This window comes from Ovis canadensis, chromosome 24 (assembly GCF_042477335.2).
Source record: "Ovis canadensis isolate MfBH-ARS-UI-01 breed Bighorn chromosome 24, ARS-UI_OviCan_v2, whole genome shotgun sequence".
In the NCBI taxonomy this organism is placed as follows: domain Eukaryota; kingdom Metazoa; phylum Chordata; class Mammalia; order Artiodactyla; family Bovidae; genus Ovis; species Ovis canadensis.
Window position 1 is genome coordinate 18,779,789 of NC_091268.1, and position 20,305 is coordinate 18,800,093.

Consider the following 20,305-nt stretch of genomic DNA (forward strand, 5'->3'; position numbering starts at 1 on the left):
TGCCCACTGACCTAGAAGTGGACATTCAGGGGTTTGCACGGCACACCCCACATCCACATAAGACAACAAAAACGAGGGGTGCAGACCCCTGCCCATCCTGGCAGGCAGCCCTGTGGGGGGAGAGATCCTGAGGAGGAGCAGAGCTGAAAAGGAAAGTCTGGGAGGTCACTGTTGCAGCTGAACTCTGCTTAGCCCTGCTAGAGACTGGACATGGAGGCCATCCTGCCTTCTGGGGGCCATCAAGTTCTTCAAAGGCCACTCAAACTGCCCCCATCCCGAACTGGTGTGGCCGTCTGCTGGGATAAGCCATCAGGCCCCCCGAGATTTGAGCTGGCCCAGATTTGAGCTGCAGGCTGGGCTGGATGGGGTGGTGGGTGTCCTGGAGCCTGGCTGCAAGTCAGGAGCTGAGCTGGTCCCCAAAGGCTCCGAGGCACAATTCTGACCACAAGCGCCGAGAGGGTGGGGTGGGGGGGGAGGGCAGAGCAGAGTGTTTTCCTGGAAGCCTCCAAGGCAGGGGATTTTTCTGGACTAGTCCAGCCCCCAGCACCCTCCCCTTCTGCTCCATCAAAGGGCCACTGTCAGCGGCACTCAGGCCCCACCTACTGACAGTGAGGCCCAACCTGGCCCTTCAGCCCAGCATCCCCCAGCACATCTGGCCTTGATGCTGCCAGTAACTGTGGCTGGTCTGTCGCATCCCCTTCCTGTGACAGGGGATCTCAGCCCCCCCATCTAAGATACAGGGAAAGCAGCCCAGAGCAAAGGTCAGGCAAAAGGACCCCAGGATTCAGATTTGGCATATCGAGGTTGTGCCTATGAGGCTTGCAGAAGGGCTGTGTGTGTGGCCTCCCAGAAGTTCTTGAAATTGGAATTAGCAACCAAGAACAGCACACTTAAAGAGATTTCACCTAAAAAATGCAGATTTCTAGTTTCCCTGAAAAATCGCAATTTCTGGCAGAGTGGGACAGGTCATCGGGGCTGCCCTCCCTAGGTCTCCAGAGGCTCTGGGGGGTGGGGGGCATTCCTCGAGTTTAAATCACCTGCCCCATCTAGGTTTGGAACGCTTGGTCTCATTCGATATTCGCTCTTTTTTTCACAAAACACGGGTCGGCAAACTGGACCGGGCTAAACCGCGGGACTCCTACGACTCTCTCTCAGTCGCCTGTTCGGGAGGGCGGCCGGGTGAGGACCAGCCTGTCCGGCCAGAAGACCCTTTCGGCCAGGAGAGGAGGCGGGTCTCCGCCGGCCCCGCCCCGGCCAATGGGGGGCGACCCCGCCCCCGCCAGCGGCGGCCCCGCCCCCAGGCTCTTAAGGCGGGACCCGCCTCTGGCCAGGCGACTCCGCAGCCCGAGCCCGAGGCAGGGAGAGACAGACGCCGACTGCCTCGGGACCTCGCGATTCGGGACCCCGGCAGCCGGGCTGGGAAGCACTGAGGCCGCGGCGCGTCCCGCCCGGCTCCCGCCGCCGCCGCTGCCGCCCGGTGAGTGTCTGCCGGGCTTGAGGGCTGCGGGGTGGGAACGGAGGGCGCCCCGGGCGGGCCGTGCACACGCGCCGATCACGCGCGCGGACCTCCCGCCACCGCCTCCCCCCACCACCGCCTCCCCCCACCACCGCCCCCGTCCGCCGCGCGCACACGCACTCAGGGCGGGCACGCGGGCCCCCAATCCTTGCAAGATCACCTGGGCCAACTCGCCGTGCGCCCCAACCCGTCCCATCTGGTAGTCCTCGGACGCCGAAAGCTCCACGGCCTGGGGTGAGGGCGCGCGCGCGCGCGCGCGCGTACGCGGCTCACCGGCCTGCGGGGCTGCGAGCAGACAAAATAAACACCCCCTCCCTCGCTTCCTCCTCCCACGGCTGGGCCCTCCGGCATGACCAGTTTTATGAATCAAACCCCTTTGAGGGGATGGCTAGGACAGTCTTAGGTTACTTCTACCTCCTGGAGTGACACAGTCTGGTTCTGGTCACCCCCAACCCCGATCCCCGCCCCCCTGTGCAGATCCACGGCCTGGGCTCGGCCCTGAGGGCCCATGTCACTCAGGGCAGAGCATGGGGGCCACAGGCATGCAGCCCCATTGGAGCCGGGTATGGACCTTGCCTGGCCGGCTTGGGTCGTACTCCAGGTATTAGGCTGCCCCATCTCTGCCTCTTCCAGGGAAGGGGCTCTGCTTAGGCTGAGAACCCGGTGGCTTGGAGCCAGCCTAATCTATTGTGTCCCTGGGCTGGCAGCCCTGGGGCCTGAAGGCTGCGAGGTCCCCTGTGGTCACTGGCAGGCCAGTTGATTGGTGCCAAGCATTCTGCCTCACCCCCGTTCGTTAACGATTACCACACCAGGGTCGCTGACTACCCCTCCCGTTGGGGCTGAGGGGTGGAGTGTGAAAGGTGGGAAGGAGGAAGTGGCCCTGAGGGTCACTCTGCTCACCTTCTGCACCAAGGGCAGGTGAGGCCCCGGATGGAGTGTGGCATCAAGACCCAGAGGCCCCACCTTCAGGCCAGGGCCCTCTCCAGGGCCAGGGGGCGGGGTGGGGGGGGAGTCGCGAGTCAACTAAATCTCGAGGTCCCATCCCACTAGGCTAGACTTTGGGCATTGGGGACGCAGAGGGGTGGCTGGGCAGGTGACCTCCGAGTGGGGTCAGCAGGTTCAGCGGGCCATGACGTCCAGTATGGGCCCAGCTATTGGCAAGGCCCAAGAGGGCTGAGGCAAGCAGGCGCAGGGGGATGGGAGAGCCGTCCCCTGAGTTTGCGGTCTTCTCCCAAGGGAATTAGCCCCCAGAGCTTCTGTAAACAGAGTGTCAGAGGCAGGAAGAGGGCTCTGGTAATGAGCAGCCCAGCTGGATTCCCTCCAGACCATTATCTGCCCCCCCCACACTCCGGCCCAGGGAGGATGAGCACACGCGTGCCAGGCTGGGGGCCTGGGCACTGACTGTCCCTACCTCCCCAGTCCTGCAGCTGCAGACTGGGACCCGACGGTCCAGAGGGTCAGCTTGGGCGGGTGGCCCAGGGTACTTGCTGGTATGGCACCACGCTCTCCAGACCCTGGACGTGGAGGAGGAGGGGTTCAACACAAGAAAGTCCCTCAGACAGTGCCCACACCTGTGCTCGCCCCAGGCAGATGTCCCCAGGGAGATGCCCTGGGCAGGAGAGGGGTCCTGACCACCTCCACTGGTCCCCACCAAGACAAATCCCAGGTAAAGAGAGCTGAGTCCTTGTGGGGACTTTAAAGTAGACGCCACCCCTGGCCTGGGGAGCTCCTGGGATCAGGGGGCAGGGTCTCAACTGGACCCTGGAGGCAGCTCCCACCTCAGCAGGCCAGCTGGCCAGTTCTCCTAAGTGACCGGAGAGAAGACTGGGTGAGCCCTCTTTCCACAGAAGCAACCCTGACAATGGCAGGCCCTGAGCTCATGGGAGGGACAGCAGCGCCACTTCACGGGGTTAAGGGTCCCCCCCCCGGAGCCCCCCTCCAAGTCCCCTCCCTGGGCCAGGGAGCCCAAGGCTCTGCCAAGAAAACCAGCTCCCCTCACTGCTGTGGAATTTGAGAGTTCTTGGAGAAGCAGGAGGGGGTGTGTGTGTCTCAAAGCACAGCCCAGTGGGCGTGTGTCTGGCGTGGGCATGTGTCTGGGCGCGCGCGTGACCGGAGCACGGCTGTGTTTAGGGGCAGGCAGGGGTGCCCTGAGGCGGGGCGGGGGCTCGGCCTCCTTCCTTTTATCGGTTTCCACATTCCAGAGGCAGCCGGACTGCTTTCTCTCAGCTGGCTGGGCCGCCTGGCCGGCCAGGCGGCCAGGCCCGTGGGCCTCCCCCGCGTTTCCTCATTCCAGCCTCCCTGGGTATGAGGAGGCTGGAGCGGGTGCCCCCACACACGCACCAGGCCACCTTAGGACTGGAAGTGGGGGCAGGCGAGGGGCCGGTTTTTTTCTAAGGTGGGGGACAGCCCCCACCAGTCTCCTCCCGGGGAATGCAATAAGGCTCTGACATTCCTTGGAGGCTGCCTGAGAGATTTAATTAAGGAGGAAGGAGGGAGCTGGCCTGCGCTGAGAAGAGGCTGGGATGGCCCTGGGGCCCGCAGGGGCAGCAGTGAGAGGTGAGAGGCAGGGTCGCGTGGTCTGGTCCCCCCCCCACCGCCGACCGATGCCACCTGCCCACCGATCAGCTCACAGACCCTGCAGAGGGCCTCCTCTGTGGCAGGGTGACCGAGAGCCCCAGGCATGAAGGCATCAGAAGAGCAAGCACCCCTCTGGGCGAGGGGCTTCTGCCTCCTTCTCACACCGTCTAGGCTGCAGACAGCCTGGGCCCAGCTCGCTTGGGGCTGGCGGCCTCCCTTGGTGACTAAGGTCTTCCTCTGGCAAATTCAGGGTTAATTGCAGGGTTAGGGCCCTACCTGATGGGTGTCTTGGCCCTGGGTGGGGACAGGGCAGTGAGGAGGGCCCGTCTCTGAGCCCAGCCCCAGTGGCATCACACTGGCGCGTGCCGATGGTGGCATCTAGACCAGCCCATTCCGAGTTGGGCTGCAGGTGTCCTGCGGGGTGGCACCTGCACTGACCAAGAAGGCGCGTCCTGGGCCCCGAGGGCTACCTGAAGCTGGCGACTGGCCTTAGTCACTGGTCTCCCTGCCCTGGGCTGACAGGTCCGGCGGCTCCCAAGTCACCCACAGTGCCCCAGACAGCACCCACCCGGAGCCAGCAGCTCCCGCTGTGGAGTGGGATGGGGAGGGGGCCGACCCGGCTCTTCCGGTGCTGCCGGCTCAGGAATCAAGGCTTCCGGAAACAGGGAGCCGACTGCCATACAGACTGCCTGCCTCGGCGACCCTCTGCCCAAGGATCTGTGAGGCCAGGCTAGGCAAGGAGACCCACCCACCCAAAGAGCTTCTCTGAACCACAACTCTGCCCAGTTCTCACCCCAGAGAGTCTTACTAAATTGCCTGGGGGAGGGCGGGGTCCGAGCACTAGAACTTTTCTAAAGCTTCCTGGTGATTTTCAACGTGCAGCTGGAGTTGAGAAGCTCTGTAAGTGGGAGATGGAAGGGAAAGGACCAGGAGAAGTCGTGGCGTGGTGTGTCAGGCCCTATCCACAGCAAGAACAGAACCAGCTGGAGGTGGTGGTGACACCCCCCCCCCCCCCACCGCCGGCTTAATCACACGGCAGGGTGAGGATCCCCCCACCCTCATCCTGAGGGCTATCTCTGGGGAACCTGAGGCTCAGTCCCCTTGGCTCCTTCCACCAGGGCCCAGGATCGAGACCCCCCGCCTGCTGGGCCAGGGGCTGCTGCCCGCTAGGGATGGGGAGGCGGGTGGACCGGACCCGGACCCGGAGCCTCCTCAGACACGTCAGCGAAACCGGAGCCAGCCGTCCTGGCTGCCGGCACAGTCCCGCCTGCCTGGGGGGTTGGCAGACTCCTGGGCTGGGCTACTGCCAGGCCTGGCTGGCCGGCGCTGGGAGCTGCGGGGTCAGAGCCGCAGCCCAGACCCCGGGTACCCACTCTGCAGTGTCGGGTGCAGGAAGGGGCGTGTGCCCGCTGCTGTCTGCCTGTACCCACCCCTGCCCACTGAATGGGCACGGCAGCCTCAGGTCTGGAGCCTGGGTCCCGCCCACTCGCCAGTCCCTGCCTGACCCAGGGCCTGTGTGTGAGTAGGTGCCCGCAGGTGTGTCCCGTACTAAGGGGTGGGTGGGACACTCTGGGTCCCTGAGAGCCGAGATGACCGCGTTCTTACTCACAGAGTCCCTCCTCCTGTTCCCCACCCCCCATCACATGCTGAAGTGCCGGCCAAAGGACAGCGCATTTCCCCCCACCCCTTCCAGAACGAAAGATGCCCCCAGCACCGCCCCAGCCTGCTTGCTCCAGCTTCTCCCGCTTTTCCATGCCCAAGCACGGCAGGCAGCCCGTGTGTGGAGGCCCCACCCTGGGCCCAGGAGCCTTGTCTGTGCTGAAACGTATGCATCATGGCTCCCCCACCCCACGCGTGCAGAGGTTTCATGGGTGACACCCTCAGCACGTCATGTTTACCGACCCACTTATTTAGAGACCACTCAGAATGTTCTCCAAATACAAACTAAACAGTTCTGAGACTCAGGGGCTGTACCCACCCCACACCCCCTGCTTCACAGATGGGAACTGAAGCAAAGGGCTGGGGCCAGGCGGCCAGTACAGGCAGTTGGATCCCAAAGCCCCACCCCAGCTCAGTCCCCTGGCGGGCCCCGTAGTGGGGCCAGGCCAAGGCGAGTCCATGAGGGGTGGGCAGGCCCTGGACACTCTGCCCCCCACGCCCCAACCCAGGGCTGTCGCCAGCACCCCGCCCCCCGGCCCTCTGCAGAGGGAGCGGTCCCGCCGCCCTGCTGGAGTCAGCAGATCAGATATCAAAGCCCAGGCCCCTGGTCCTTCGGAGCTGCTGAAATTGCAAGGGCCAGGGCAGCCGTGACCCCGGGGAGACGCTCCCGCCCCCAACGCACACACACACACCAGCACGCGCCCAGACGGGCAGGATCGCTCCCAGAACTTGTTAAAGGAACTTCCCCATTTCAAATAAACAGGAGGACATGGAACCACAACCCTGGATGCTCAGAGCCAAGTCCAGGTGAAGCAGGGCTGGGGAGACAGCCCACAGGTGAGGAGGGAGCTCAGAACGTGTGTAGGGGCTGAACTGACCTTCGGCTGCCCTACCACCGCCTCTCCATGGTCAGCCTTTACCCTCTGGGGCCCTCTCATCGGTTCCTGGTGGCAGAGCCCCCAGAGCTGATGGCCCCGAGCTGTCACCTTCCCACGCCTCAGTGCCAGGCCCTCTCTGGATGAGGGAAGTGGGGTTCAGGTGAAAACACTCAGCCCTGTACCTCAGGGCTGGGAGGCAGGGTGGCAGGGTGGCCTGTGGGGTCTTCCTGGCAGAGGATGCCACCCCCTACCCTCCGCCAGCTCGGCCAGACCCCCAGCATCCCTGCCTCCCCCCGCCCATGAGGACTTCACTGATTAAAGGGCCAGCAGACTATAGAGGGAAGCTCAGAGTCCATGCCAGGCCCCTCCTCAATGCAGAATGGGAAACACACCCAATATGCATCTCAGGCCCCCATAGACCATGCCTGGCCCCTCGGTGCCAAGCACCCCGGCCCTGGGAGGTGTCCTTTCTGAAACGCCGGATGGACAGACGGGGAAACGGGTGCCGAGACAGCCTGCTGTCTGTGACCTCACACCTTGAGCGCCCCTGACCCAGGGCTGCCAGACTGGAGTGTGGGGCTTTTAGCCGTGACCTTGTGTAAGGCCCAAGGGGAGCTGCAGCTGTAGGGGTGGCCAGGCTGGCCGTGGGTAGGGGACCCCGTCCCCGAGCCTGCCTACTCCCGTCCTGACCCTGCCTGCCCTCTGCCAGGAGGGTGACTTCAAGGGGAGGTGGCTCACCCCCGACGCGGTGAGGGGGCGGGGGTCGCTCCCAGCACATCTGGTGGCCAGGCTGTACCCGCCCCTCTGAGTCAGTACGGGTGGAGCGGCCCAGGCTGGGGAGGAAGCTGGGTGTGGCCCAGAGCCCCCCGGGGACGGCGCCAACGGGGCTGCGGTGCGCTGGGCCTCTGGGTTCGGGCCGAGCTTCCCCATAGTTCACTCAGCAGAGATGTTCTCTGGGATGCAGGGAAGCAAAAGCCGAAGGGGACACCCCTCGGGGAGAGGACTACAGGACCTAGAGAGTAAAGGCCGGGGCACAGGCCGGGGTCAGGTCTCCGGAGAGCGGTCATCAGCGTTAATGACCAAGGGGCAGAGGGGACCCTGCAGGTGGGTGGCTCTAGGCAGGCCCAATCTGGTGACGGGCTTTTACCCAGAGCTGGCCCGACACCATTGCGGCCTCTGGAGGACCACCTGCCTGGACTCAGGTCCAGGAGCCCACGACCCCGGGGAGGGCAGCCCGGTGCACAGCAGTGGGCAGCACACCGGCCGGGGGGCCCTGTTACCTGCGTGGCTGGAAGGCTGGCCAGTGTGGGGGAGGGGAAGCTGAGCCTCAACACAAAAGGCCCTTGTGTGAGCTAGAGGCACCTGGAGGAGATGTGTGCCGGCCTCTCAGGGGGTCTAGGGGCCCACGGGGCGGGGGGACTGCTGCTGGGGTGGCCCCCGGCTCCCTGCAGAAGCCTAAGTGAAGGGGGCCTGTGCTGTGGCCCTATCCTGTCTCAGGCAGTTCAGGCTACGAGTGGGAGCTGGAGCCGCTGGAGGAGCTACCCTACACGGGCAGGACTGGGCCCCGCGTCAGGAGGGCAGGCCCAGCTGCACCTGGACGTGGTTAAGGAGCTGGGCTCCAGCTCAGATTTCCAGGCAGCGTGAAGGCAGCAAGTGCCTGCGCCTCCAGGAGCCCCTCTTCTGTCATCTGGGAGCACGGAGAACAGCTCCCACCTGGAGGAGCTGTTGGGTGACGCTTGGTGCCACTGGCGCGTGGGGATGGCAGCTGCCCCTCCTGTGTCATGCCTGGCCCAGAGTGGATCCTGAGAAATGGCGGAAGATCCGCTCTGGAGCATCTCCAGGCTTGGTGCTCTCTCCACCACGCAAACTGTATCCCCCAACCTGCACCCTGGGCCACTCCAGGGAGGCCAGAGCCCCCCACCTTTAGTTCTGTCATCATGGCTCAAAGATGGGGGTGCCTGGAGGCCGAGCTTCCCTGCCTCCCCCTCCCCAGGAACTCTCCTGCTGGCTGCGTCCTGGGCAGGTCTGACTTCGCAAGTGGAAAAACACCGATCCCATAGTTTCCACATGAGGTCTTCCTGCTGTGGTCTCTCCTCACTTGCAGGACGCGGAGCGTGGCGGCGGCGGCCGGGGGCAGCCAGCTTCTCTACTTACGCGCTCGGCCGCCTGCCCGCCCGTCTCTCCCGGATGCTGCGGGAGGGGCTGCCGCTCCAGGACCTGCATTCTCCCTCCTTTGCCATCTGCCTCCGCACAGATTATTTTTTGGGGGGGGGATGTTTCGGGGGAGGGCACAGAGCCTGATGCTTTTTGACCAACACGTATTCTCTCTGAGCTGCAGAGAGGCTGGAGGGCTGGAGCTAAGGGTAAGGGGGAGGCCAGCTGTTCGTGGTCTCTGAGCGTTTGGGAGCCGGGCCCCCTGTGTGTGCGTCAGTCAGCCCACCGAACCCTGGTGTCAGCGCAGGAAATGGCAACTGATACCATGACGAGGCCACGTGACCACTCAGTCACACAGCGAGGGAGTGACGGGGCAGCGGCAGGAGCCCGGCCCCGGCTCAGGGGACCTGACTCACAGCTCCCGTGTGCTGTCGGGTCTGAGGGTGGGGAGCAGAGTGGGGCTGGGAATTCCCCTCCTGACCCTTCCTGGAGTGGCTGTCCCCTGGGGCCCCTGACTCACGGTCTCCCGTTTCCCTCTCTGCTCCCAGGGACCAGAGATGCGCTCCAGGGCCCCCCTGCGCCTGCTCCTGCCGCTGCTGCTGCTGCCAGCCCTGGGGCCCGGGGCGCAGGGCTGCCCACCCGGCTGCCAGTGCAACCAGCCACGGACCGTCTTCTGCACCGCCCGCCAGGGGACCACCGTGCCTCTGGACGTGCCGCCCGACACCGTGGGCCTGTACGTCTTTGAGAACGGCATCACCACGCTCGACGCAGGCAGCTTTGCTGGCCTGCCGGGGCTGCAGCTCCTGGACCTGTCGCAAAATCAAATCGCCAGCCTGCCTGGGGGTGTCTTCCAGCCACTGGCCAACCTCAGCAACCTGGACCTGACTGCCAACAGGCTCCGGGAAATCACCAACGAGACCTTCCGCGGCCTGCGCCGCCTTGAGCGCCTCTACCTGGGCAAGAACCGCATCCGCCACATCCAGCCTGGCGCCTTTGACGCGCTCGACCACCTTCTGGAGCTCAAGCTGCAAGATAATGAGTTGCGGGCACTGCCCCCACTGCGCCTGCCCCGCCTGCTGCTGCTGGACCTCAGCCACAACGGCCTCCCAGCCCTGGAGCCCGGCATCCTGGACACCGCCAACGTGGAGGCGCTGCGGCTGGCTGGCCTGGGGCTGCGGCACCTGGACGAGGGGCTCCTCGGCCGCCTGCGCAACCTCCACGACCTGGACGTGGCCGACAACCAGCTGGAGCGTGTGCCCCCTGCCGTCCGGGGCCTGCGGGGACTGACACGCCTGCGGCTGGCTGGCAACACCCGCATCGCCCAGCTGAGACCGGAGGACCTGGCCGGCCTAGCGGCCCTGCAGGAGCTGGACCTGAGCAACCTGAGCCTGCAGGCCCTGCCGCACGAGCTTTCCACCCTCTTCCCCCGCCTGAGGCTCCTGGCAGCCGCCCGCAACCCCTTCAACTGCGTGTGCCCCCTCAGCTGGTTCGGCCCCTGGGTCCGGGAGAGCCACCTGACCTTGGCCAGCCCAGAGGAGACGCGCTGTCACTTCCCACCCAAGAACGCCGGCCGGCTGCTCCTGGACCTTGACTATGCCGACTTTGGCTGCCCGGCCACCACCACCACGGCCACGGCACCCACCACGAGGGCCCCCGTGCGGGAGCCCACGCTCCTGCCTTCCAGCCCGGCTCCCACCCAGCTCCGCCCCACGGAGCTGGCCACTGAGGCCCCGAGCCGGCCGCCCCCCACGCCCCCGACTGCGGGGCCTGTGCCTCCACCCCGGGACTGCCCGGCATCCATCTGCCTCAACGGTGGCACCTGCCACCTGGGGGCGCGGGGCCACCTGGAGTGCCTGTGTCCTCAGGGCTTCACGGGGCTGTACTGCGAGAGCCGGGTGAGGCTGGGACCCAGGCCCAGCCCCGCCCCGGCCACGCCGCGGCCCCTGCCCCTGGGCATCGAGCCCGCCAGCCCCACGTCCCTGAGGGTGGGGCTCCAGCGCTTCCAGCAGGGCAGCGCTGTGCAGCTGAGGAGCCTCCGCCTCACCTATCGCAACCTCTCGGGCCCCGACAAGCGGCCAGTGACACTGCGGCTGCCCGCCTCACTCGCCGAGTACACCGTCACCCAGCTGCGGCCCAACGCCACCTACTCCATCTGCGTCCGGGCCCTGGGGGCTGGGAGGGTGCCTGAGGGCGAGGAGGCCTGCGGGGAGGCCCGCACACCCCCAGCTGTCCGCTCCAACCACGCCCCGGTCACCCAGGCCCGCGAGGGCAACCTGCCGCTCCTAATCGCGCCTGCCCTGGCCGCCGTGCTCCTGGCCGTGCTGGCCGCCGTCGGGGCGGCCTTCTGTGTGCGGCGGGGGCGGGCCGCTGCAGCTGTGGCGCAGGGCAAAGGGCAAGTGGGACCTGGGGCCGGGCCCCTGGAGCTGGAGGGGGTGAAGGCCCCCCTGGAGCCAAACCCCAAGGCATTGGAGGGTGGCGGGGAAGCCCCGCCGGGCGGGCTGGAGTGCGAGGTGCCGCTCATGGGCTACTCGGGGCCCAGCCCACAGGGGCCCCTCCCAGCCAAGCCCTACATCTAAGCCTGGGAGGGACGGACCGCCACGGGCGGGCCCTCGGCCCCGCTGGGACTGGCCAGGGGGCCCTGCTGCCACATCGAGGAGCTTCTCAGATTTGGACGACGAGGACACGTCAGGACCTGGGCTGGGTGACCGCGGCATGCCCCTGCCCATCTCTGGACCTCGGTCTCCTCTTCTGTGAGACGCTGGAGCCCAGGGATGACCCTCGAAGGGCCCCCTGCACGAGTGTCTGGAGGACGGGGTCACCTCATCCTCTGCAATGTGCAGCCCCTGGGGTGGGGCTGGCCCTGCCGTGTGCTGGTAACACAGGCCTGGGGCTGCCAAGCCCCTCCACCCTAAGGAGACTCGGGGGGGCCAGTGAAGGAAGCCCCCGGAAGAGAGAGCGGAGGGACAGCAGGACTGGGGACGGGGGCAGGTGATCCTGCCTCGGCCCTGGGGAGCGAAGAAGCAAAAGAAACTGGAAAGAAAGATGCTTTAGGAACGAGTTTCGCTTTTGTTTTTTTTTTTAAATGTATTTATAAAAGATCCTTTCCCATTTATTCTGGGAAAGTGTTTTTCAAACTCAGAGACAAGGACTTTGGGTTTGTTTTTTTTTTAAAGACAAATGATGATATGAAGGTCTTTTGTAAGAAAAATAAAAGATAAAAAGAAACACACGTGTTTCTCGGCACAGCCCCAGGGTACCTGCGTGGAGGCGGGGTGAGGGCTCACAGGGTCGGCCTACAGCGGGGAGCTGGGAGCCGGGACCCTGCTTCCCAGCAGGTGCAAGGCCCCAGTCGGCATGCCCTGGGCTGTCCAGCTCACCTGAGGTGCCCGGTCTAGCCTCCCGGGGAGACGGGGGACCAGGTGGGAACAGGGAGGGGCGGGGGGCCGCTTCAGCCTCGGGGCAGGGGGCACTGAGGGCGGCCTTCCCCTCCCCAGACCCAATCTTCTCCCAGCAGGAGCTGCCAGGCTCCCGGGAGAGGCTGGGGAGAGGCTCGCAGAAGACACAGACCCCCGGGGGTCCCTCCTCGGGGACCGGTCTGACCAGCAGTGCACTGCCCACCCTCCTCTGGGGAGGGGTGCCTTGAGCCGTGTCCCCCAGGCCCACGATGGCCCTGGACCAGGTGGGGTCAGCCCTGCCTTTGGCCCCGCTGCCCCTCCGCGTGGGCTCAGGCAGGGAGACCCCAGCCTTCTGCTCCAGCCACAGAGATGGGGCCGTGGTGGAGGGAGCGAGGTCCTAAATGGCAGGAAGCCTGTGGGCAAGCAGGCGGAGGCCCAGCCAGGGCTGCGAGAGGCGGCACCCACGGGCAGGAGGTCTGCTGGCCCGAGACCCCCCTTTACTCTCTGCACTGGGGGGACACAGGCTTCCCAGAAACCCTGCACTATGAGTGTTTTCCTGGAAGCCGCCGGCTGAGGTGGGGCAGGGCCAGGGAGGCTGTGCACAGCCCTGGCTGCACCAGGTGCTAGGAGTTTGGGGAGAGGAACCAACACAGACACAGATACCCGCTGCCACCTTTTCTAGTCACCCTCTGGCGAGAAGGGAGGTGGCCCTAGGGGCCACGGAGGCCCTGCAGAGGCCCGCACAAGCTCCCCCCAGGTTCCTGCTCACCGCCCTACACAGGTCGTGGCCCCCTGGGCCCCGGGCTCACCCAAGCGGGAAGGAGGCAGCCCGGCCAGGCCTGCGGAACAGGCCCTGCGGCTCTGGGCGTTGATGTCAGCGCTGGCCACGCGAGGCTCTGGATTCAATTATCGGCTGCGGAGGGTTCTGGCGTGAGCAAGGCAGAGGCAGGCGGGGGGCTGCGGTGGGCAGAGGGACTGGGGTACCCCTCCCCCTGAGGCGGCGGCCCAGGTGGGTTTCCTGTGCCTGGGTCCCGTTAGGGGAACGGCTCTGGCAAGGCCGGCCCTCCCCTCTGGCGGCCCCGTCAAAGGGGCCATTGTGGGCCTGTGGGCTGCTGCTCAGCACAGTGGCTGCTGAGGGAATGCTTTTGCTGCAAAGCTAAACCTGGTGAGTGGGGCGGCAATGGGGGTGGGTGGCAGGGCCCGCAGGAGGCAGGCGGGGCACTCATGCCAGCCTCCCCAGAAAAGGTCTTTGGGCCTCCCATCAGAGTAGGGGCTGGGCAAGGAAGGGGCGACTGGGGACCAAGTGGGGTACGCACAGCCAAGAGGCAGCCACGACCCAGGGTGACTGTGGGTGGGGAAACACCAGCCTCCGACCGGGTCCTTGAGACCCTGGGGCTACGTGTGCCCTTCAGTCCCTCTAAGGAGAGGCTCCTGGGCGCAGAGCCGACACTTGCTCCCTGGCCCTTGAGGGGCAGTCAGCCTCCTGCCTCCAGGAGCCGGGAGGGGCCTCAGAAGCTCCGGGTCTCCAGGGAACACGCTGGGATGTGGGGTGGGTGCCTCTGGCCAGAGCATGCTCCCAGCCTCCACCCTTATGCTCACTCCCAGGGTGACCTCAACAGAAGATCGATTTCTCTGGCTTCAGCTTTTATGCACTGGTAACATCTGGAGAAAATCCTCCATTCGCCTCCACTCAGGGCTGGTAACTGCTGACTGTTCACCCAGCCCAGGGGCAGGGCACCCAGGACAGGTAGTGTTTTTGCCTCTCCAGGGCTGGAGTGTGAGCTGCTCGGTCAGCCCCAACGGTAACCCCCACCTCCACCCTGCACAGAAGTGCGGGGTGGCCGTCTGCCTGGGCCCAGCCTTAGGGATAGGACCTGCTGCCCCCAGGGAAGGGCACAGCTGGGAGCAGAGACAGAGACCCCTGGGAGGGGACAGGGAGGGGCATGTGCCTGACCCCTCTCTGGCCTCCTGTAGCTCTTACTGTTCTACTCAAATGAAGGTGAAAAATCTGTAAAATAAAGACAATGAGCGGGTGCGGTGGAGGCCTAGGTGGTGTGCGCAGCTGACACCCTGCACAAGTCCCACCTTCAGCCCAGTCGGCAGCCCCTGACGTCGCAGGGGGCCCCTGTGGGTTCTGGCTTCTGGGGAGCCTGGGGGTAGAGGGCCCACCAGCTCTCAGGCCGACCTGGAGGCTGGCATGTAGCCTTGGCGTCCACCAGCTTTGCAGAAGGCTGGAGAGTCCCAGCTCCTCTGCCAAGGGCGTGGGCCCAGTGGGGCAGCGGCCAGGACTGGGGGATGAAGGGGGCGGGACACTGGCCTGGCCGCCCATCTGGGAGTGATTTGAGAAATTCCAGGCCTCGCTGGCCCTGTGAGGCTATTCTTAACTGCTGTAATTACAGGGTCAGCCTTGGCCAGTGGCACCATGGGGTCTGGGCATCGTTAACTCCCCCAGGGGCCACGCTGGGGCTGGGTGGGGGCTGTTCCTTCGGGGTGGGGGTGGGTAACCAGCACAGATCAGGGGCGGAGTCTAGAAGGCAGGAAGTGGTGGGGTGAGGAGCCCTTGATGGTCAGCGTGGACTCCCTTGTCCAGGCTGGGCCAGTCCCCTCCCTCTGCTGGGGGGCTTGCAGAGAAAGGGGTGTCTGGCCTGGGGAAGCCTGGGGGATGAGATACCAGTGCAGCACCAGGGCTGGGGAAGGGGCTGGTGGACACGAAGCCAGGAGGCCTGAGAGCCCTAAGTCCTCCCATGCAGGGAAGGGGTCCTAGTAGTACCCCTGGGATCCCCATGGCCAAGAGCAGGCAGAGGCCTCACGCCCACTGTGCGCTTTAAAGGAATGTGGGGGGCCTCACTCACCCTCGCCCCCTCATCTGCAAAAACGGGCCTTTCCAGCTCCCCGTCCTCTCCCTGTGTCGTGAGAGAGGATGTGAGTCGAGGGTTTCTGCCACCCAATTGTTTCCCCTTCCCTGGGGCTCTCAGCGGGGCCACCCTGGCAGGAGCTCCTTGGGCACTCAGCCTGCCCCTTCACGGCCCACCCTGCTCCTGGAGCTTGGGCAGAGCACTGCGCAATCTGTGACTCAGTTTCCCCAGCTGTAAAACGGGAGAGGAAGGGGCTGGATGGACATCCAAGGACCAAGGCCCCGTCCAAGCTCTGACCTCTGCAGGTCCCTGCCTGGGTAGGGGGTTCAGCAAGCTACACTGAGTCAGAGCTCAGGGACCAGGTTCCGCCTCCTCCTCCCCCAGCCCCCTGTACCTGATCCCCTCAGCCGGCCTCCCCAGGCCTGGGCAGTCCCGGCACCGAGCTGGCTCGACCAGAACCCTGTGGATACCACCGTAAACCCTCCTGCACGCACTGCAGGAGGGTGGGCGGATGAAGTGACTGCCCGAACCCCTGACTCATCCAGGACTACCAGTGACAGCGTGGGGCCTGGGCTGGGGTCTCACCAAGCCTCTGGGTCCAAGGCCTGCCTCCAGACCCCATGTTACTGCACGTCACCCCACGTCTACCTCTCAATCGGAGCCTTGGTGTCCCAGTTCTCAGCCCCACCAGAGCACTCACAGCAAAATCAAGCGCATCCCCACATACCTTGTCCCCCACCTGCTGAGTCACAGTCTCCTCCCTAAAGGCCAAAACACACCATGAGCCCCCGTGCAGAAGCCTGCCCCCGACCAGCGGCGCGCGTTTATACACATCACGGGGCCTTCGACACTCGCCAGCCGACCCAATGCTCCGGCCACTCCTACCTGGGAGAGGTGTCCAGGGTGAGCGAGGTGAGGGCAGTGGAGAAGAGCCGGGTGTCCCAGAGCTTGACTTCACGCTCTCGCATCTGCAAGGAGGGGCAGAGAGGGGCTCAGAAGGGCCCATGCAGGAACCCCGGGGCCAAGGACATGGGCTGGCACGGGGGCACTTGCCCCAGAGCAGAGCTTGGAGGGCAGTCACGAGGGTGGGGGGTGGGGGTGAGGCACGCCAGGGAGGGAGGATTTGGATTTTCACGTCCTGCCCCTTTAAGAACCCATAGGTGACAAGGGGGTGGGGCCCTCCGTGGACTCTGGTCCCTGGGGGTGTTCACCACAGTTCCCAGGGTCAGGCTTAGCTACTGCAAATGGAATCTGCCAGTTCTCAGCAGCCGTCGGTCCCCTGGGGCTCTGAGACCCAGCTGCATGAGGGGCAGGGCCGTATATGGACAGGCCTGGAGCCGGCCGTGGCCCCTGCCTCCCAGAGGGGCTCGTCCTGCCCTCCTGGTGTGTATGTCCGATTTGGCCATGAGAAGCCCTACCTGGTTGAAGCCAGTGGACACGAGGTGCTCCCGGGTGCCTGTCCAGACCAGTCGGCCATCCCTGCTGTTCTCATGGGCCGGCGTGCTCTGGGGGTAGAAAAGATGGCGTTGAGCCCCAGGGCCCTCCTTGGGGGGTCCACCCACCCGAGGGCCGCTTGGAGGGCAGGAGCGGCCAGCTGGGGCCAGCTCCGCACCCAGAGGGCCGACCTGGCCACCAAGCTTGGGCTTAGTCTCTGTCCGGCTGCCCTGTGCACTGCCAAGGCCCCTCTTGAAGTGGCCATGGGGCTCGGGATGGTGGCACATCCCTGTGGGTGCCCCAGAGGGGGTGCTCGGTTGCTGGTCACCGACCTCTGCCGGTCACCGTCCTCGGGCTCTGGGACCCAATGCCCTCCTAGAACTTCATTTTCCCGGCTCATGGCCCAAGCTGCCTGCTTCCCAGAGCTGTCGCGAGGATCAACTGAGACCACATGTGATAGGAACAGGCCTGCCACAAAGCAGCGTGCAAATCGGGGGATTACGAGAATTACTGCTGCCTCCTGACACTGCCAGGGGGCCGGGGAGAGGGCCTGGTGCCCAGCGCAGGGAACAGTCGCTGGAGGGGGCAGAGCACGGCCCTCCTGTGGTGCTGGGGCTGCCAGTAGGAAGGCTTCCTGGGCCGGGGAGGGGAGGGGAGGCGGGTTCACACTGCGGGCGGCCCTGTCCCTGGGGCCCAGGCGGCGGGGAGCCGGTGGGGGGGGCCAGAGGAAATGCAAACAGCTCCCTCCCAGTCACCCTGGCCCCTGGAGCCTGAGACGAAAGACCCTGTTACCAAAAATAGCTCACCCCAAACCGTGGCCAGCTTCCTCCAGGCTTCCCACGATCTCCTTGGGAATGAATGAGGGAGGGAGGCGGCTGAAGGGAGCTGGCCCGGCGCCCCCTCCTCAGCCCGCGGAGGCCGACCCCGGCGTGGGAGCCCGTCGGAAACAGCTCCGTGTCGTTGAGGAGCTTTTCTCATTGCTCCCTTCCCACCCGGCTCGAGTCGGCACAGGAAGTTAGGCTGGAGCCTGAGAACTGGGGCCCAATGTCCCTCGCTTCACGCAAGATGGGCTGAGGGGTCGGGGCGAGGGTCAGTTCCGGAACCGGCACCCCAGGGTCAGTCATCAGCGTCACTTGGGCTCTCTCGCCCTCTCATCGGTGTGCAAACATCCCGTGTAAGGAGTGCCAGACAGCTCACACAGCTTTCGCACACCCTTTGTTCATTCAACAGCCCTCTCCCTGGCCAGGCACCGCGCTGGGTGCTGGCGGTGGGGCTGGACACTTCTCAGATGGACGGTCACGTCCTGGGTGAGGCAGGACTGCTCACTCATCTGTTCTTTTGTAACATGAATATCCGAGCTGCATGTGACACTGGGCACTGGGGACACAGTGAAACAGAAAAGGGTCCCCACACTCAGAACGTGCAGGCTGAAGGGCCCACGCGAATCAAATAGAAGCAATGATGTCAGCAGGTTAGGGCGCGAGCTTCGGGTCAGACTGGCTAGGGGAAAGCCAACAGCTTGTGGCTCAGTTTCCTGACCTGAGCACCGTAACAGACTTGCTACTGCACAAGTGTTTGGGGGTGAGTCTGGCACAAAGCAACGTGCTCTTTTCAAAAGGATGGTCATGGGGCACACAAAGTATAATTGAGGAAAGGGGTTTAAGATTAACAGTTGGGTTAAAATACGAAAGATCGACGGGCGCGAGCCAGCGTGGGGACCGGCATCTGTGAAGGGTGGGGCCTTGGAGACTCAGGAGGCCAGCACAGCTGGCACGGGGGTCTCAGGGGAGGGGGTTTTGGGGGAGGCGGCAGCGGCACTCAGGTCCTACAGAGCCTGTGGGCAGTGGGGGAGCCTTTTCCCTCTAGAGGCACACGTTTGGATGGAACGTTCCTTGGCCTGTGTCTCCCATCTTCCTATTCCAGGCCTGGAGAAACCAAAGGCACAGAGAGGGGAAGCCATCTGCCTCAGTGACCCAGCAGGGCAGTCGCCCGCCCACCATCGTTCCTGTTCTCAGTAGATGGAGCTGACGGAGGACAGGCGAGGGGACAGGCTCAACCAGAGGCAGCAGCGCCCAGACCAGGAGCCACCCCCACCAGGCAGCTTGGGTGTCCAGCTGTCACCCTGGGAAAGCAGGTGGCGACAGGCAGGGCGGTCCGGCTTGCCCCATGGCTCTCCGTCCCCGCCTCGGGCCTCAGAGGGCACAGCACCCAAGAAGTGGAGGGCAGGTCGGAGCTTAGCCTGGGCCCAGCGCGCCTGCTGTGGGTACACCCGGCTCAGTCTGCCCAGGGACCATGGGAAGCCCCAGCAACTAAGAGAGGCCTCTATCCCAGAGGACTGAAGTGACTTTCGTTTTCAAACCTGGCAAGTTCTCCCCTGACCTCAGTGGGACTTGGGAGGAGAAGCCTCCCCTCGGGATCCCCAGGTTCTCCTCCTGAGGCAGAGGGCAGGCGGCAGCATGGACCCAGCCTTGTCACAGGGAGCCCCTGACGGTGAGCCAAGCCTGCGGGTCAGGCCCTGGGGTTCCCCTCTCACCGATGGCTAGGTGTCCTGCAGGTGGAGGAGTCCCCCTCCTCCGTCCATGTCTCCCCCACACCTGGCCCCAAGGAGAGAACAGGAGGGCTGCGGCCAGGCAGCGCCTGCCCAGCTCAGGCGCATACCCGGCATTCCAGCTGCTGCAGTGCCGCCAAACCCCCTCTGTCGCCACGGCAACGCTTCCTGTGAGGGGCAGGGCGGCTGGAGGAGCAGCCCTGAGCTGGTCTCTGGGCCAAGGGGACCTTCTCTGGCGGTGAGCCCCCCATCACCCGCCTGCGCCCCTCTTCAGTCATGATGCTGGCCCCTAGGCCTGCCTGTCTGCACCGGGGGTCCTCTGACTGCGCCTGCCCAGGCCGGCCGGCCCAAGCCTCCCCATCCCTCGGCATCCCCTCACCGCGGCAGCTACCTTCCCTGGCACGGCCGTGGCTTCAGGGCCTCAGCCACGCCCTCTGGGCCCTGGCACAGTGAAGGAGCTCTGGACCCCCGGGGCTCTGGAGTGAGATGGACCCAACTCGCCTCCGCTGTGAGCTGTTGTGACCCTGGGGACAAAAGTGACCAAAGGGCTGACCTGACAGGATGCTCAGGAGGGTGGAAGGAGCCTGTGCATGCCAAGGGCCTAGGACACAGTAATCCGTCATCAATGGAACCAAAACACAAAGCGGTGGGGCGTGAGCAGGAGGGAGCCGCCCAAGCATCTCCTGCTCCAAGCGCCAGCTGCCAGGGGCCAGGCCCAGAAAAGACAGTGAGGGAGGAGCCCCCAGGTCCCAGCCCACGGGGATGGCCCAGGGACAGGGGTGCGGAGGCCAGAGGGAGGGCAGTGCCCGCTCTGGGTGAGGAGTATCCCGGGAGGAGGCGCTCCCAGAAGGCTTCTCCCCCGAGTTGGCCCCTCAGCTCATGCCGACCCGGCCGCCAGCAGCGGTTTTCCTAATGGAAGCCAGGTGCGGGCCAGATGCCCCGGCGGAAGCGGGGGGCAGGGCCGGGCGGAGGGCGGCATTCCAGGCCCCGCTGCCCCCGCGCCCGCGGGCTGAGGGGCCGAGCACAGGCACCAGCCCAGGAGCGGCGAGGGGGTGGCAGCCACCCACGCTCTTCCCAGGTCTCCTCAGCCCAGAAACCCCCTTCAGGGGGGCTCCCCCCGCCTCGCTGAACTCGCAGCCCTTGGACGGCGGCCACTCCATCTCCACCTCAGCACCGTCGCCGCCTCCCCCTCGCTGGGGGGACGGAGGGGAGGAAAGCGCTCAGCTGGGGGACGGGCCAGGGGCGCTGCCTGGCTGGGGCTGGGATGGAGGTGCCCGGCGCCGGGCCTG

At 65.3% G+C, this 20,305-nt stretch overlaps 2 protein-coding genes across 5 annotated transcripts in view; one reads left to right on the plus strand and one right to left on the minus strand.

Annotated features, from left to right (window-relative positions):
• The window catches only part of CORO7 (coronin 7), a 62,728-nt gene that overhangs the window by 20,121 nt on the left and 22,302 nt on the right, over window positions 1-20,305 (minus strand). For all 4 annotated transcript variants that reach the window (XR_011252556.1, XM_069569537.1, XM_069569538.1 and 1 more), the window contains exons 8-9: window positions 16,453-16,539; window positions 15,920-16,002 (exon numbers count right to left, since the gene is read on the minus strand). Coding sequence is in view for 3 of the 4 variants with exons in the window: in XM_069569537.1 (XP_069425638.1) it covers window positions 15,920-16,002; window positions 16,453-16,539 (170 nt within the window). In the remaining variant the exon portion in view is untranslated. The remainder of the gene's footprint in view (window positions 1-15,919; window positions 16,003-16,452; window positions 16,540-20,305) is intronic.
• On the plus strand, window positions 1,338-12,009 carry VASN (vasorin). Its single transcript, XM_069569539.1, has 2 exons — window positions 1,338-1,477; window positions 9,333-12,009. The coding sequence occupies exon 2, from the start codon at window positions 9,342-9,344 to the stop codon at window positions 11,358-11,360; it is 2,019 nt and encodes a 672-aa protein (XP_069425640.1). The 5' UTR covers window positions 1,338-1,477; window positions 9,333-9,341; the 3' UTR covers window positions 11,361-12,009.

Excerpts from the sequence above, each read along its gene's own strand:
- VASN (XM_069569539.1), top strand. The coding sequence starts at position 9,342 with ATGCGCTCCAGGGCCCCCCTGCGCCTGCTCCTGCCGCTGCTGCTGCTG.